Consider the following 14,405-nt stretch of genomic DNA (forward strand, 5'->3'; position numbering starts at 1 on the left):
TTCTTTGCTTCCCATGACAGTTGTCAGCAGTGCTGGGATTCTGCTAGTCATGTATTTATTTATGCCCTGAAGAAAACTCATTCTCTCTTCACCAAAACCAAAGAAGCAGTGTGTTTGCTGAGTTGTCTGAATGTGGGTTTTCAGTACTTGTTTGTGTACATGGTTAAGATTTAGGGTACAGAATAACATTTTAGGGTGTAAGCCCATGGCAATTTAAGTATGTGCTGACCTACTCTGTTGGCCTTCACAGTATGTGCCTGTGTTGGTGCTGTAGCTGGCACTGGTAAGCTGTGGAGCGGGTTGTTTCAGGAGTCAATTCAGCCAAAAAGTTACTTTGTAGGATTCCTTTTCGATCAGGTCTGATGTGGCTCATATGTGGTTATCTGACTGCTGGAAAAGATGGGACAGAACACAAGGCAGGATGAAAGGGCTGATGCAGTGTCATTTGCATTGGGCTAGCCTGACAGGATCACATCTTCAAAACTCCTTGACCACGAAGATTTGAGATGGCAGGTCTGGGTTTTTGGGAGATGTCTGGTAGTTAATATATTCCCAGTCTACTGCTACCTTGTTTTGATGCAGTGTTGGCTCTTTGACATTTTTGGCATGGTAGCTGAATTTCCATATTCAGACAGTGAGGTGACTCAGTAATACAAATGTGGAATATACTTGACCATCAAAAGAGAAAATTACTGGGAACAAGTGAAGCATTTAATTTTGCCCTTTCTAGCCATCACAGTAACTCTTCTGTCCTTCAGCCACTGCAGAGGACTGCATGATTGCTCACAGGTTCCACAGCCAAATAATGAATTGACAGTACTCAAATGAACTACCAAAATGTTACAATCCAGAGGAATGGAAGATAGACATGTCCTCTCTGCTGATAGTCTCAGCATTCTGTTACAAAGTTTCCTCACAATAGGTTCTGCATGTGTAGTCCCTGCCATTTCCCTTCAATGTGTATTTTTAGACTATTCAATAGTGCTGTCCTAAGGAACAACTAAATGCTGGGAAGTCGTGGCTTTCCCTGGAAGACATAAAAGCACTAGTCTAGACTGTCCTAGATGAAAGTTGAGCACTGCTCCTGGCACCTAAAAGAATGCTGGTGGGTAATATGTTTAATAGCCATGACATTATTAGATTTAAACACATGATAATTTATGAAGTTGTAAGGTAAATTGTTAGGTTTTGGTTTTGTTTGAAAATTATGATTTCATGCTATCAATTATTATAAACTTTGGAACAAAGTAAACTTGCTGGTAAAAATGTGGAAAACTGAGCAAAAAGCAGGTTTTAATAAGTTATAGATGTGACTTTGGATTTATCCTTGATTGCATTATAAACCCAAGGACATCCCATTTGGCAGACATTAAAAAGTTACCTTCTTGGTGAAATTCCAACTTCTGAACTATAAATAAAAAATTGTTTCTCATGAGAGAAAAGTTTTGTGGGTTTGTTGGCTTCTTCTCCCCTTTTTTTTCCTTTGCTTTCTGTTTTCCATGCTGGAGTAAGATGTCAGGCTTTTCATGCTAACTATAAGGAAATCACATTCTAAGCCAAATGTTTTTCCTTTACAGTTGAATTGATGGCAATTAGTTTGTTTTTTTGCATGTTTTGGTTTTATTCTACTGATTGTCTTTTAAGCTTGCATAGTAAATCTGCCTTTATTTTACAGGATTTTCTGTGGTATCCAGAAGTTAATGGCTCTATGAGGCAACGTATCAAATCTTGGACAGAGGTTTGTTTTAAGAGGTCTACAATTTCACTTCAAAGCAGTGAAAGGGGGATATTTACTGGTGTATATGTTTATGGGTATCTCCTAGTCTTCCAAGGATGGTATCTTATGGACCTTAAAAACCCCTAAGTAAACTAGAAAAACCCTACTTCCTAGGAGCAGGTTAATTAATCCTATTAAGAGCTAAAAGAATTTCTGGTTTGGCATTTTACTTCCTCTGTGGCTGCAATGACTCCAATGTGACCAAATATTTTGATCCTTATATCTCAAGATTCCAACTTGAGATATATACTGTGATTCTATGATTTTGTATATATATGTTAATTTGAGTGTTTCAGAGTGAAGGGCAAAAGTAATTTGCAAAGTCAAGAATTCTTTGATTTTGTTTGTTTTTGATATCTGCCTAAATTAACACACAAATTATTTTATATGTTTCAGTTATGATGCAGGTTGTCATGTTATTCTTCATGTAACTGATAACAAGTAATACATTTACAGATTGGTGACTAATTTTTTCTTGTTTCTTCTATTGTTGATCTTTGAATAGCCTGGAGTTATTTAGTAGTAGCTCACAGTGATTGTTTTCTATTCTCTTGATCATTCTTGCACAACACCTTCCATCAGGATAGCTGAAATTATCATTTGGTTTTCTTTTTCTGTGGTTTCTACAAAAATTGAGAGCTGCTGGTTTTCCTTGCTGTGCCAGGATAAAACTGGTACTGAGTTGCTCAGGACTGTTTGTTTCCTTGTTCTCTTGTGTTTGGGTACACTGGCCCTTGTTCTTTTCCTACACAGAACTGTCAGACCTCTGGGGTGACAATGCTCAGTGCAGCAGCTCTAACAGATGTTTGACAGTGCTGAGACTGAGATAAAAAGTTCAATAGTGTGATCTACAGTTTACTTAACCTTAGGAGAAGATGTTTAAATAGCTTTTAAAGAGAACTTATGCTGCCAAATTGATCAGGACTGTAGTTGATTATTGATACTTCATGCTTTTGTAGATTATATTACGTAAAAAATCAGCTATCTTGCATATATCAGGTGTATGTTCTCCGTGATATAGCTGCAGTCTACTCTTTTGTAGCCATTAGCTGATGGCAAGTGAATCACAGGTAATAAAGATATGAGTCTTAATAATAAGTGTAAGTTAAGAATATTTTAAAACTAATTAATATTTTTGTTGTTTCTTAGGGTTCTGTGGCAAAACCTCATATAATTGTAGTAGGAGCTGCCACGGTAAGTTACACATATATAGGGGATTTTAGTAAAGAAGAAAGGTCTTGTAGGATAATTTTTATATTCTTAAGTTGGTTACATGTTCAAGTTGTTAAACACATTTTATAGTAAAATATCTATTCTCAATGAATTTGCTGTTACAAAAAGTAGTTTTAAAATATCTGGGGTGCTTTATTATAGCTTTGTGATGTATGGTACTTGCTTTTTGTCAGCAATACTGGTTAATAAGCATTAATTTGCTTTAACCTAGCTAATAGAGTGGATTTAGTTAAAAGCAGATTATTAATTTTAAAAGTTAAATAAAGTATTTGTATACTAATTGAGGTGTATTTTTAATACACCTTTTTCCGTTACAAAATTCTACTTTTGAGCATGGCCCAATCTGGGATGGTCTCTTTCACCACACGTATTTCTTTTATATGTATATATGTACATATGTATGTGTATATATATGGCTAGAAATCATAATTTTACATGGATGATTCAACAACTAAAGAGGCTGGAGTTCTGGAATCTTGTTACACTTGAAGATTCCACCACTATGTGCTGAAAACAGGGCAAGTACCAGAAGAGGTGCCCTAACCTGTCAGTTTGCCACCAAGCAGGACATTTCTACCTGTGTTGCACTTGACTAGAGTCAACCAATTCTTAAAAACTTCCAGGGATGGAATTCAACAGGCCCCCTTAATTAGTCCTTTCTAGTAACAGAGTCAAGTCAAAAAAATGCTCATCTCATTATTTCCACATTTAATGTCCTTTACTTCCAAATGTTTGGGAATTGGAATTTGGAAAGAATTAGCTAATATGTTTTCATACCAGCTGAAATGTAAAGGGAGGAAAATGTGTTGCATTTACAACCAAATCCTTCAAAAGCAGTTTGGTTTAGAGACAGTTGAGGCACACTACCTATCTGGAAAGTTCTGGGCATGCCCATCTAAGGATGAATTCACTCAATTTTAAGAGGAGGTCATGTGTATGTAGACCTCCACGCATTTCCTGAGGCATCAACAATTCTCCTCTTCCTTTAGGTGAGCCCTTAAGTTCCCTTCCTCTTAAGGATTGACATAAATATTTGAGCTTTAGGAATTGTAGTAAGCCTAGAAAATTGCTTCTCAGTCTGAGACTGTAGCATTTATTACTAGGATGAGTCATTGTACTTCATACAGAAAACGCTGGCATTTGTTGGCATTTGTATGGTTAATACTGGATAATGTTCTGGCATGTAGAAGGTCAGGTTGCAAAACTACAGGACACTTAGCTAAATAGTTCCCTTTACTCGTATGTGTACATTAGCCATAGCTTGTTGCCTTCTCTGGACAGCAGGAGATAGAAACTAACAATATGCAGGGGAGGCTCTGCTCTTTTTAACACTAGCATATTTATACAAGACATTTAATATGATATCTAGAGTTGGACAAAGAGAAACATCCCTTATTTTAAGGGACTTCCAAAAAAATAAAAGCTTCAAAATTCAGACACATCAGTAACCTCACCATAGCTGACACTGGTGTGGTAACCTGCTATTAGATTAAACTGATCTGTGCTCTTGGACTTGGCTACATTTTAAAATTTACCTGTATCTTTAGCTTAGCTCTTGGGTTGGTCATGCTACTTTGGCCTGGACATGTCTGTCTTAAGATGTCAACTGCATAACAGTTTATAAATAGAAGTAAAGTCTTACAAGCTGGAGGAACTCCAGCTCATACAAAAGTCAGTTGCTTGCTTATTTTGGGAAAAGGAGCTTCTCTGAGAATGTCACTACCGTGCTCCGCTTCTTAATTCCTGACTTCCTATTGTATGGAATGTGCTGCTTGAACTGTCAAATACTGTTGGTGTTTCAAAAGTAAGTATTTAGATGCTGGGAGAAACTGCTTCTTTTTTTCCAGTGAGAGTTCTCAGAACATCTGTATGTTATTTGGTTTCATGAAGTATTAATTTATATTGAATAATATTTTCAGGAAGTCCATTAATCAGTGTACTTGTCTTACGATGAAATTTTTATGTAGCTATTTAGAGATAAATAGTTTGCTACATTTAGGCTATTTGATTTGGTTTTGCTTTTTTTAGTTTTTACTAAGTTAGTAGATATACAGTAACGTTTTTAAAAAATGCTGCTTTCATTTTTCATTTAGTGTGGGAAATAATTTTTAAAAAATAATTCTCAAAAAAATAATATTTCAAAAAATAATTTTTCATTTTGTATGGCTATAGCATTCTCCCAGGGATTTCCTATAGAAGATTAAACCAGAGATTAAAATGGCTCATTTGGTTTTTTGGAGATTTTTTTCCCCCTTGTGGATATCTGCAAAACAGGTGGAAATACTGGAACTTGATACCACCATCAAGTTTTATTTGCATGCATTTCTTGCTGTGGTCAGTTTTTCTACAGTGGAATTGGCTGAACTGGCCAAGATTTTTCAGTAACAAGACTGGCTTTGCTACTTCATTGTTGGATAAAGCCAGGACACTTTGAATTAAAACATCTTCTGTAATTTAATTCATGAAAAGTCAAATATACACATAAGTTGAACGGTAAATACTCTGTATTTAGATGATGTGATTGAATGTAATTATTTGTCTGGACAGCTACTTGGTCCAAAAGAATTTTTTTGCACTTTTGAATAGAAAACTGAAGAAATCTAGCTGTATATGATGAAATAATGAAAAATAGCTACAAGTGGAGCAAGGGAATCAAATAATTAAGGGTCCTCAGACATACAGGTTCTGAATTTACTTCTTTATTTCTCCAGTGGTCAATCAAGATTCACAATGGCAGCAACGAAGCCCTTGCACAATATAAAATCAATATCACTTCAATTGCACCTCTTTTGGAAAAACTAGCAATAAGTAGTGATGTTTACTGGGTCTTACAAGGTAAAGTAATGAACAGTAGGTAACAATTTTTAACCTCACTGTGTGTGGAATCATTATGTTGCAGGACATGGAAAACCTAATCTATACTTGCATATTGAAAAAGGTGTTGGTTGAACTTCAGTCTCTCCTTTCATGCAGTCTTAACTAAGCTGATACATAAATAGCTGCTACTACTGATAGAGACTTCAAAGCTTTATCAGGAAAAAACTTTTGCCTTAATTCTTTGTTAGCTTACTCTCAGACTCAACATGCCAGGTCTATTCTCCCTGTGCTGTGCTCCGTACATTCCTCCTGGAAATCAAGAACACAGGTGCATGCAATGGCAGTATTCCTGAGGTTTTGTTCAATTGAATTTTCAGATTATATTAGTAATAGAAGAAGTTGAACAAGTGCATCCTCTGTGTATGTCTAGAATGAATAGACACACTCTTGAGAATATGGAGAATTTAAGTCTCTAGAATGAAACTTGGTTCTCTACACTGTGACAAGAAATCATGTCTCACAATGAGTTAGTAAGATTTTTATTATGGCACCAAGCTTACATTGTTTTCCTTTTCTTCAGTAAAACTAAAATATTTCCCTGAAACTGAACAATGAGCTCATAGGTAGGATGTTCTCCTTGTTTCTCAGCCACAGGACACAGCATTTTAGATTGTCATCCCTCAGTAAGAAACAGGCAGATTTTGAGCCCTGTTAGCAACATACCCAGCTATACCCTTACAGTCACATCCAAGTTCCTATGAAAGGTGGTTCTAGAGGTAAATCTGAATCAACAAATCAACTTCCCATTCCTTTCAAAACCATGTTTGTTTATACCAGAAGCAGTTAGTTGTCAGACTTGTCCCATCTTGGTATTGCTAAGGACCTAGCCCATTTATATAATCTCTGATCTCTTTAATGGCCCAAGTGGGAGGAGAAGCAGTCTGTACAGAGTTATCAAGACACTGATTATCCAAACACAGGCGTGAGGTACCTAAAGTAAGTCAATCTGCATCTCACAGTGTGTCACAGCAGGAGCTTTTTACAGGAACTTAGAGACCTCCAGCTGACCTTTTGATTAAGCTTTACATAATTTCTGAAGCCTGTCAGCAATTAAGTTTACCCTTTTTTCTGTAAAAATGAGATTCTGCCGTAAGTTAAACTGGAATCAACAGGAGCAAGTGGAATGTTTATGGCCTATGACTTAAATGAGGTGCTGGTTTTTTTCCACAGAAAAAAAAGAGGGTTTGAGAAAGTTGTTTTGGTTTTTTTTTTTTAAGATGTCTATTCTGCTGCTTGTTTTCTGCCCTTTTTCCTTTGGAGTCTTTTCTTGGCAGATACCATTCTGAGAGAAAGAGTAAGCAGCTCTGCACTCTAGCATTATGTGCTTTTCCTGGATTCAGAGAAATTAAACAAGCATTCATGTCTGGCCAGAGCTTTTTAACCTACAACTACTTGTGCATTAATAGGGAATGGTGATAAGAACATTTCACGATAAATAGCTCTGGTAACTGTAAAAGTAATTTATTCCTTGCTGTACATTTCTTCTGTATAATTAAACATTTGTGACCTCTTAAATGAAAGTAGCCCATGCAACTTGAGCTAAAGAAACTCTTTGATCAGTAGAAGATTTATGTGCTCATTCTTTATCCTTTGAAATTCAGATCCTGTTTATGAAGATATGCTGAGTGAAAGTCGGAAAATGATCACTAATGAGAAAATAGATGCTTATAATGAAGCAGCTGTTCGTATTCTGCACAGCAGCTCCAGAAATTCCAAAGCTAAAGTTAAAGTGTTCAGTGTATCAAAACTGATAGCACAAGAAACTATCATGAAGTCTGCAGATGGCCTGCATCTCCCTGAATCAAGCAGAGATACAGTAAGTGTTTCTATCACTGGTCAACATTAAAAGTAGCAATAGTAAAACAAGATCTGAAGTGAATGTTCTGGAACTGCAGACAGTATGGATGTAATGAGGGCTGCATTTGTCAGGGGATTTTGTTCAAAAAATTTTGGTGGGTGGGAGGGAGTGCAGTCAGTTTTATAGGCATTTTAAAAACATAATAGAAAACACATTAGTGCATAACTATTTTTAAATAGCTGTTAAACCACCAGATCTTTTAGATCCTGAATGCAAACTTCATGCTTTCATGTGTATGAATGAGTTGAGGTGGTAATGACTTACAAAGCAGTGCTAAGAAATAAGTCTTAAATTTTCCCCTATGTGTCCAGAAAATTTGGTTTGGTAAGGAGCATGAAGAGGATAACAAACACACAGTATAGACCTCACTGATTGCATGGAGTGCCTCTGACTTTATTTCTCATCTTTTACTGAGCAATATGTATATGCATGCAGTGAGCCCCTGTGAGCTTTTCAGCCTGCCCTTTTTGTGAAAGAGCTGTCCCATCATGTCACTTTTAGTTCCATTCCTTTGCAGGTTTAAGTTGCTTTAAAGTACTGGGTGAACTAAATGTCATCTTATCACATGTTTCTGTCTCACATGTTTTAGAGACTTGCATTACTGTGCCCCTTTAGAACCCAAGTTTGTGAGCTGTTTTTCATTTATAGACCTTCTACAGCCAGTAGAGAGAACCCTCCTGTTCTAAGATTAGCCATTTTTGCTTACCTCTAGAAACTCAAGTTTTTTTTTGGAAGAAGTGTTTTGACTGGACTGTTGAATGCAACTGGGTATATGGAAGATCTTTTTTTTGTAATGATAAGGGAGAATTGCATGTCTTACGTCAGCGCATGATGCAGAAGAAAGTTTCTTTTGAAGGAATTTTTTTTTATTAGAAATTAATTACCAAAACTGCTTTTTTTACAGAATGCAATGATTCTTATGAATGTCTACTGCAATAAAATAATGAAGCCCATTGATGGGTCCTGCTGCCAGCCTCAGCCTCCTCTCACTCTGATACAGAAGATAGCTTTCTGTTTTTTTACTTTGTCCATTATTGGATATTTAATTATCAGCTTAATTCATCGGAATAATTATCGGAAGAACAAATCATGCACTGATTTGGAAAGTGGAGAGGAGAAGAAACCTGCCATCAGCACACCTAATGTTTCTACTTTAGAGATGCTCTTACACTGCTTTTGCAAACTTGGTCTAATCATGACCTATTTTTATCTATGTGACAGAGCAAATCTTTTCATGAAGGAAAATAAATTTTACACACATTCATCTTTCTTCATACCAATCGTCTATATCTTGGTTTTGGGGGTATTTTATACTGAAAATACCAAAGAGGTAATGATCACCTTGACATCTCACTAAAATGTTTCCCATTTGTATGTAAGATAACCAGTTTCTCAGTATTCAAGGTTAATTTTTCAAAGTTAGTATAACTCACCTGCAAAAAATGCCTTCTCAAGCAGTATAATGTTTGCATAGAATTACATGTAAAGGCTTTTTGAAGCCATATGGATGTTGCCACTTTAGTCATTCTCACTCTTTCAAACTGGAATTGATCAGAGCTCTGCTGAAGGAAAATTGAAATCATCTTAAATCTGTGCCCACTAGACAAGACTTTTACAGTTGAGACCCATTTACCCATAAAGTGGTTTATTGTTTTGAACTTTTTCTCCTCATTTTGTAGATATTCCTTGTTCTTTTTGGAATAGCAACACTCTTGTTTTGTTTTGCATTAGACTAAAGTGTTAAATAGAGAACAGACTGATGAATGGAAGGGCTGGATGCAACTTGTTATTTTGATTTATCATATCTCTGGAGCAAGCACTGTAAGTGATTTGAATTTCTTTTACTTTTAGGGGGAATGTAATTTGTGTATGTTATTTCAAAAGAAGGATAGTGTAAATGGGCATTAGAACTGAATGGAATTAATAAATAATGCTATTGTTTCACTAGATTTAAACATGGTATTAGCAGTTAGTTTTTTTAAGTGTAGATTTGATTGGTAAAAACATTATGTATGTTACTTGACCAGTGGAAAAAAAAATTTCCTGTGTGTAGAATATTTAATTAATTTATTTTTAATTGCTAGCAGTTTAACCTTCAGCTGAAACTGCTGAAGGTGAGCTTTCAAAGAGCTCTTCTCAAGCCTCTCATAACTAGTAATAGAATATGGCAAGTGTAAAGCAATAAATAGAAAAAATTGATTTTAACATCAGAGGTTAGGACACCAAAAAGCTTAGTAAGAAACAGGGCAATGTGTACCACAGTGTTTCTTTCCTTATTTAAATCTGATTTACTGTGATGAGAAATAGCTTAAAATAGAGGGGAAAAAGAAATGCCAAAAACATTTACATGGACATTTATAAAAGGTACTTAATTTTTCTCAACAGTTTTTGCCTGTGTACATGCACATTCGAGTTCTGGTTGCTGCGTATCTGTTTCAAACAGGTTATGGGCACTTCTCATATTTTTGGATAAAAGGAGACTTTGGTGTATACAGAGTGTGTCAGGTAAGAATATCTGCCTACTATTTTTATGAGTAAGTTTGTCAGATAGCAAAATATCCATACTATATTCATACTCTCTAAGTAATGTGAGATCAGATGACTTAACCAAGGTTTAAGCAATAAAAATGGCTGTTGTGTCTATGTAATCTGGTCTGTTTAATTGGTAGTATTTATCTAATACAAACTTAAACCATATAAATGATACTTAAAATGTAAAAAATGCAAGTGCATACACTCTGAAATATCAAGACAAATGTTTTCTAATAAATAGCAGTGGAGATTCCATTGCAGTAGCAATATACAGCATATAGCAGTGTGTAGGTAATGAGCCAGCTGGGCTTCCAAAGACAGTATATTGGAACCTACGTTTATTAATAAAGAAAAATAATTTTCACACCATAACAATACTGGAGAACATACCTGGTTTTGTGGCTTCTCTCCTAAGTTTTGCAGCATATGCTGTAGTACTTCAGTGTTTTTTCCTAATACATGTATTTTATTGCTGTTAAGTCTTACATTGTCCTGTAACTCAGGTCACTGTCCTTATTTTAATGTTTGTTTGCAGCCTGGTAAACAGGGTAAAGCATTACCCTGGCTTTAACTGAGCTATCCCAGGTAGCTATGGGGGTGAAAAAAGAGACATTAACAGCATCCAGCAACTGGGGCACTTGGTCCCCAGTGACTGGGAAATAGTCAGATTAGGTTAACCTTATTTTCATTACAATCTCTTCCCATGCAGGCCAGGGTAGGGCAGGTCCAAAACCACATAATCAGCCTGCAGTCTTCCATTGCCCTGCTGCTGGTCCCTGTGATACTTTATCTGTGTTTCAATTGAAATACAGTCAGCATGTGAGATGTAAAATACTTAGATATTTTTGTATAGTGCTAAAGGAAAATGTCCTCATCTTTCTCAGCTTTGCCTCCCAGTTTACATATCCTCTGTCTTCTCTCCTCTGACACCCCCCAGGTTTTATTTCGTCTCAATTTCTTGGTTGTGGTACTGTGCATAGTGATGGACCGACCTTACCAGTTCTACTATTTCGTGCCATTAGTCACTGTCTGGTTTATGATCATTTATGCCACCTTAGCTGTATGGCCTCAGATTGTCCAGAAGAAAGCAAATGGTAAGATTTCTTTTTTTCTTTCTGCTATAAAACATTTTCATGTTACTACAATGATGATCATACAGAAATGGCATTGTTGGTAGGTCTCCATCTCTTTGTTAGTCAAAATATGCTAGACAGCTGCTCACAGAAATACAGTTTGTCATAGGTGAATTAAGTCAGTTGAAAAATATAACAGCTGATGACTAAACTCTACCTTTTCTTAAAGTCAGATTAAAATACTTTTTAATATGTTTTGATCATCAAAAATATGTTTTACCAAGAATTATAATTTTACTGAATGGAAATAAAAACCATAGGTTGCACTGTCTGTGCTTGCTGAGGCTGTCTGTCATGTGAGCAGGAAGTGTTTAGACTTCCTTATTCTGTGTTGCCAAGGTGTCTGTCTGTGTTGAGCACCAGTTCTGCCTTAGCTGGCCAAATAAGAACATGAAGTTGCTATCCTAATCTCTTAGCTTAAGTGAGCTATCAGAAGTATGTCTTGTGGTACAAATATTTTAAATAAAAATGGAAGTAAAATCCCAGTTTATGTGTTGTAGTTCATTAAAAACCTGTAAAGCATGTGGTAAATGCTTATTATTTAATTTGCCTAAATTAGAAGTAAAACCTTAAGAGCCTCAAATCCTCATTCCCTATTGATGGAGGAGTATCCCCATTTTATGGCCTGAAGATGACAACAAAATATACCAAATATATACCAGGAATAGATGCTGCAACATTTAGAGTAGTTTTACAAGCTATCTCAAAGGCAAATATCTTCAATTTAATTTTTTTTTTTCCTACAAAAACACTTCTCTTGCAGAAACAGAGAAGTAACTCTTGTGTACTTCAGAGCAATAGTATACTGTGAAGCTAGAAAATCTTTAAATTATAACTTTCAGTTGTGTATGATCCTGTTTACAACTGCCAATTTATATGGCAGGAGGGCAAATGGTCTCTGTTGCAATGCTGAGGCTTGGGTAGAGCTTAATGTCGGTGGACAGCTTTGAGGAGTAGATACTTGTCCTTAATGACCTGCAGTTGAACTTTGGAGCAAAACTGGTATCTCAAAGTCAAATAATATTTACTTTACTTGTTTCACATGACAAAAGGCAGGCATTTTTATGTATATATTTGTTTACGTTCACCTAGAATAAGGACTGCCTATGCAGAGTGTTTGGGAAAGCAGAGCTTTTAAAACAGTGTTTCTGCCTGAACACCTAAGTTCTTTTCTTTATGTGTTTTGTCCTTGTCTTAGACATGAGGCTCAGTTTAGGCTTAATAGCTTTTTAATTGCTGTGAATGCTTATTTTAATAGCTTAAAGTAAAATTTAAATGTAGATAGTGATAAAATATTGCAGGTAATATTTGAACATTTATTTATGAATGGATCTATTACAAAGCATAGCTACACTAAATAATTGGCAGTTATTATTTAATGTGTCTTGGGATTTGCTATTGAAAAATTAATGATAGTATAATGATTAATTTATTTCTTCCTCAGGGAACTGCCTGTGGCACTTTGGTTTACTGCTGAAACTGATTTGCTTACTGACATGTATATATTTTCTGTCATATTCTCAGGTTTGTAAATCCTGGCTATATTTATCTTTAACAACTCAAGAGTATATTATTACCTTTCTCTACTTTTTGATGTGTTCATAATTTGTGTATTTTTTCTGGTGCCGTAAATACAGAATTAAAATGAAAAAGAATCTTTTGATTTCTTCTCATATTTGAATTAGTGTGGGTACTGGAAAAAACCACAACTGTGTGACTTACTCATTGGTTTATTATTTTTGACATATTTTCAATGTACTGCTGTGAATGTTGTAAATACAAGGGCCTATGCTTTGGGTTTGGGGTGGGGGTTTTTATGTGCTTAGAGTTACTGGGTTTTGCCAGCATATGGGGATGCATATGGTGATATGGTGATAGTGAAGTTCTGTCTCTTAGAGACCTAGTGTTGGCTTTGATACCACGTCAAAAGATTGGTTCTCAGGCCAAATTAGCAACTACCTGCATGCTGTAAGTACATCTGACAGAAGTCAGGGCAGAGTTTGTCACTGCAAGATAAAACAGGGGGGTTATGTGGTTTTAATCCCTCACTGGTTTTCATCCTGTTGAACTTTAGTCTTGGAGTGCATGTTCCTTATCACAGCCTGTGGAGTGCATATTCCTTATCACAGCCTGTTAGCGGATCTCTCCCTTTGAGGAGCAGTACAAAATGGAAGGCTTGCAAATACTTCAAGGGGAGGCAAAACTCAAACTCTGTCTCATGTGAAGAAGTTTTTTTCTTTTGTTTTCTTTTCTTTTTTGTCTTTTGTATTTTTTTGTGGGGGAGAGGCTTCTAAGGAATCCTGTTATTTTTCTAGTGCCATGTAGCTAGTGAAATAAGGATAGAATAGTATTAAGCATGCTATTGATTTAAATTTAGTAAACACAGCTGACATCAGTGTTAATGCTTTTTCCATGTTTGTCTTTTACAGGGTGCATTTGAGAAGATATTTTCATTTTGGCCATTGTCCAAGTGTTTTGAACTGAATGGGAATGTCTATGAATGGTGGTTTAGGTGGAAGCTGGATCGCTATGTATGTAACATTTGCATAAATTCATACTTGTCTTTGAAGTGTGTGTTTTAATTTGTGGGAAGAGGAAGGGTTGTTTTCCTTTCCTCCAGAGAAAACAGGAGTTTGTTTGCTCCGGTATTTAGTAAAAGACCAAGCTACACGCACTTTAGTTCTGCAAATGTCTATCAAAGCCTTGCTTAAAGGATGAAGGTTGATTTATTTGCTTCTGGATTTAAAAAATTAAATAAAAAGTATCCTACATCTGTCTTTTCTCAAAAATTTTACTGTGAAAATTTAACACCTGTAGCACTTCAGGCTGTTGAAATACAAGGAAAACTACTGTGATGGCTTTCTTAATAATACTTCCTGGAATTGAATCGATTAATTAATTAATCGATAATCGATATGTTTCTTTAAAGGTGACATTTAAAACCTTAAAATCAGGGTCTTGGTGCCCAAACCAGGCTGTTCTTGTACATATTTTT

The 14,405-nt window shown here is 35.7% G+C and overlaps 1 protein-coding gene across 3 annotated transcripts in view; it reads left to right on the top strand.

Annotated features, from left to right (window-relative positions):
* The window catches only part of CASD1 (CAS1 domain containing 1), a 28,743-nt gene that overhangs the window by 8,484 nt on the left and 5,854 nt on the right, over positions 1-14,405 (top strand). For all 3 annotated transcript variants that reach the window (XM_058830998.1, XM_058831000.1, XM_058830999.1), the window contains exons 5-14: positions 1,676-1,738; positions 2,927-2,971; positions 5,722-5,845; positions 7,489-7,703; positions 8,650-9,075; positions 9,477-9,566; positions 10,131-10,250; positions 11,215-11,371; positions 12,855-12,934; positions 13,840-13,941. In XM_058830998.1, coding sequence (XP_058686981.1) covers positions 1,676-1,738; positions 2,927-2,971; positions 5,722-5,845; positions 7,489-7,703; positions 8,650-9,075; positions 9,477-9,566; positions 10,131-10,250; positions 11,215-11,371; positions 12,855-12,934; positions 13,840-13,941 — 1,422 coding nt within the window. The remainder of the gene's footprint in view (positions 1-1,675; positions 1,739-2,926; positions 2,972-5,721; positions 5,846-7,488; positions 7,704-8,649; positions 9,076-9,476; positions 9,567-10,130; positions 10,251-11,214; positions 11,372-12,854; positions 12,935-13,839; positions 13,942-14,405) is intronic.

Source organism: Poecile atricapillus, chromosome 2, assembly GCF_030490865.1.
Source record: "Poecile atricapillus isolate bPoeAtr1 chromosome 2, bPoeAtr1.hap1, whole genome shotgun sequence".
NCBI lineage: Eukaryota > Metazoa > Chordata > Aves > Passeriformes > Paridae > Poecile > Poecile atricapillus.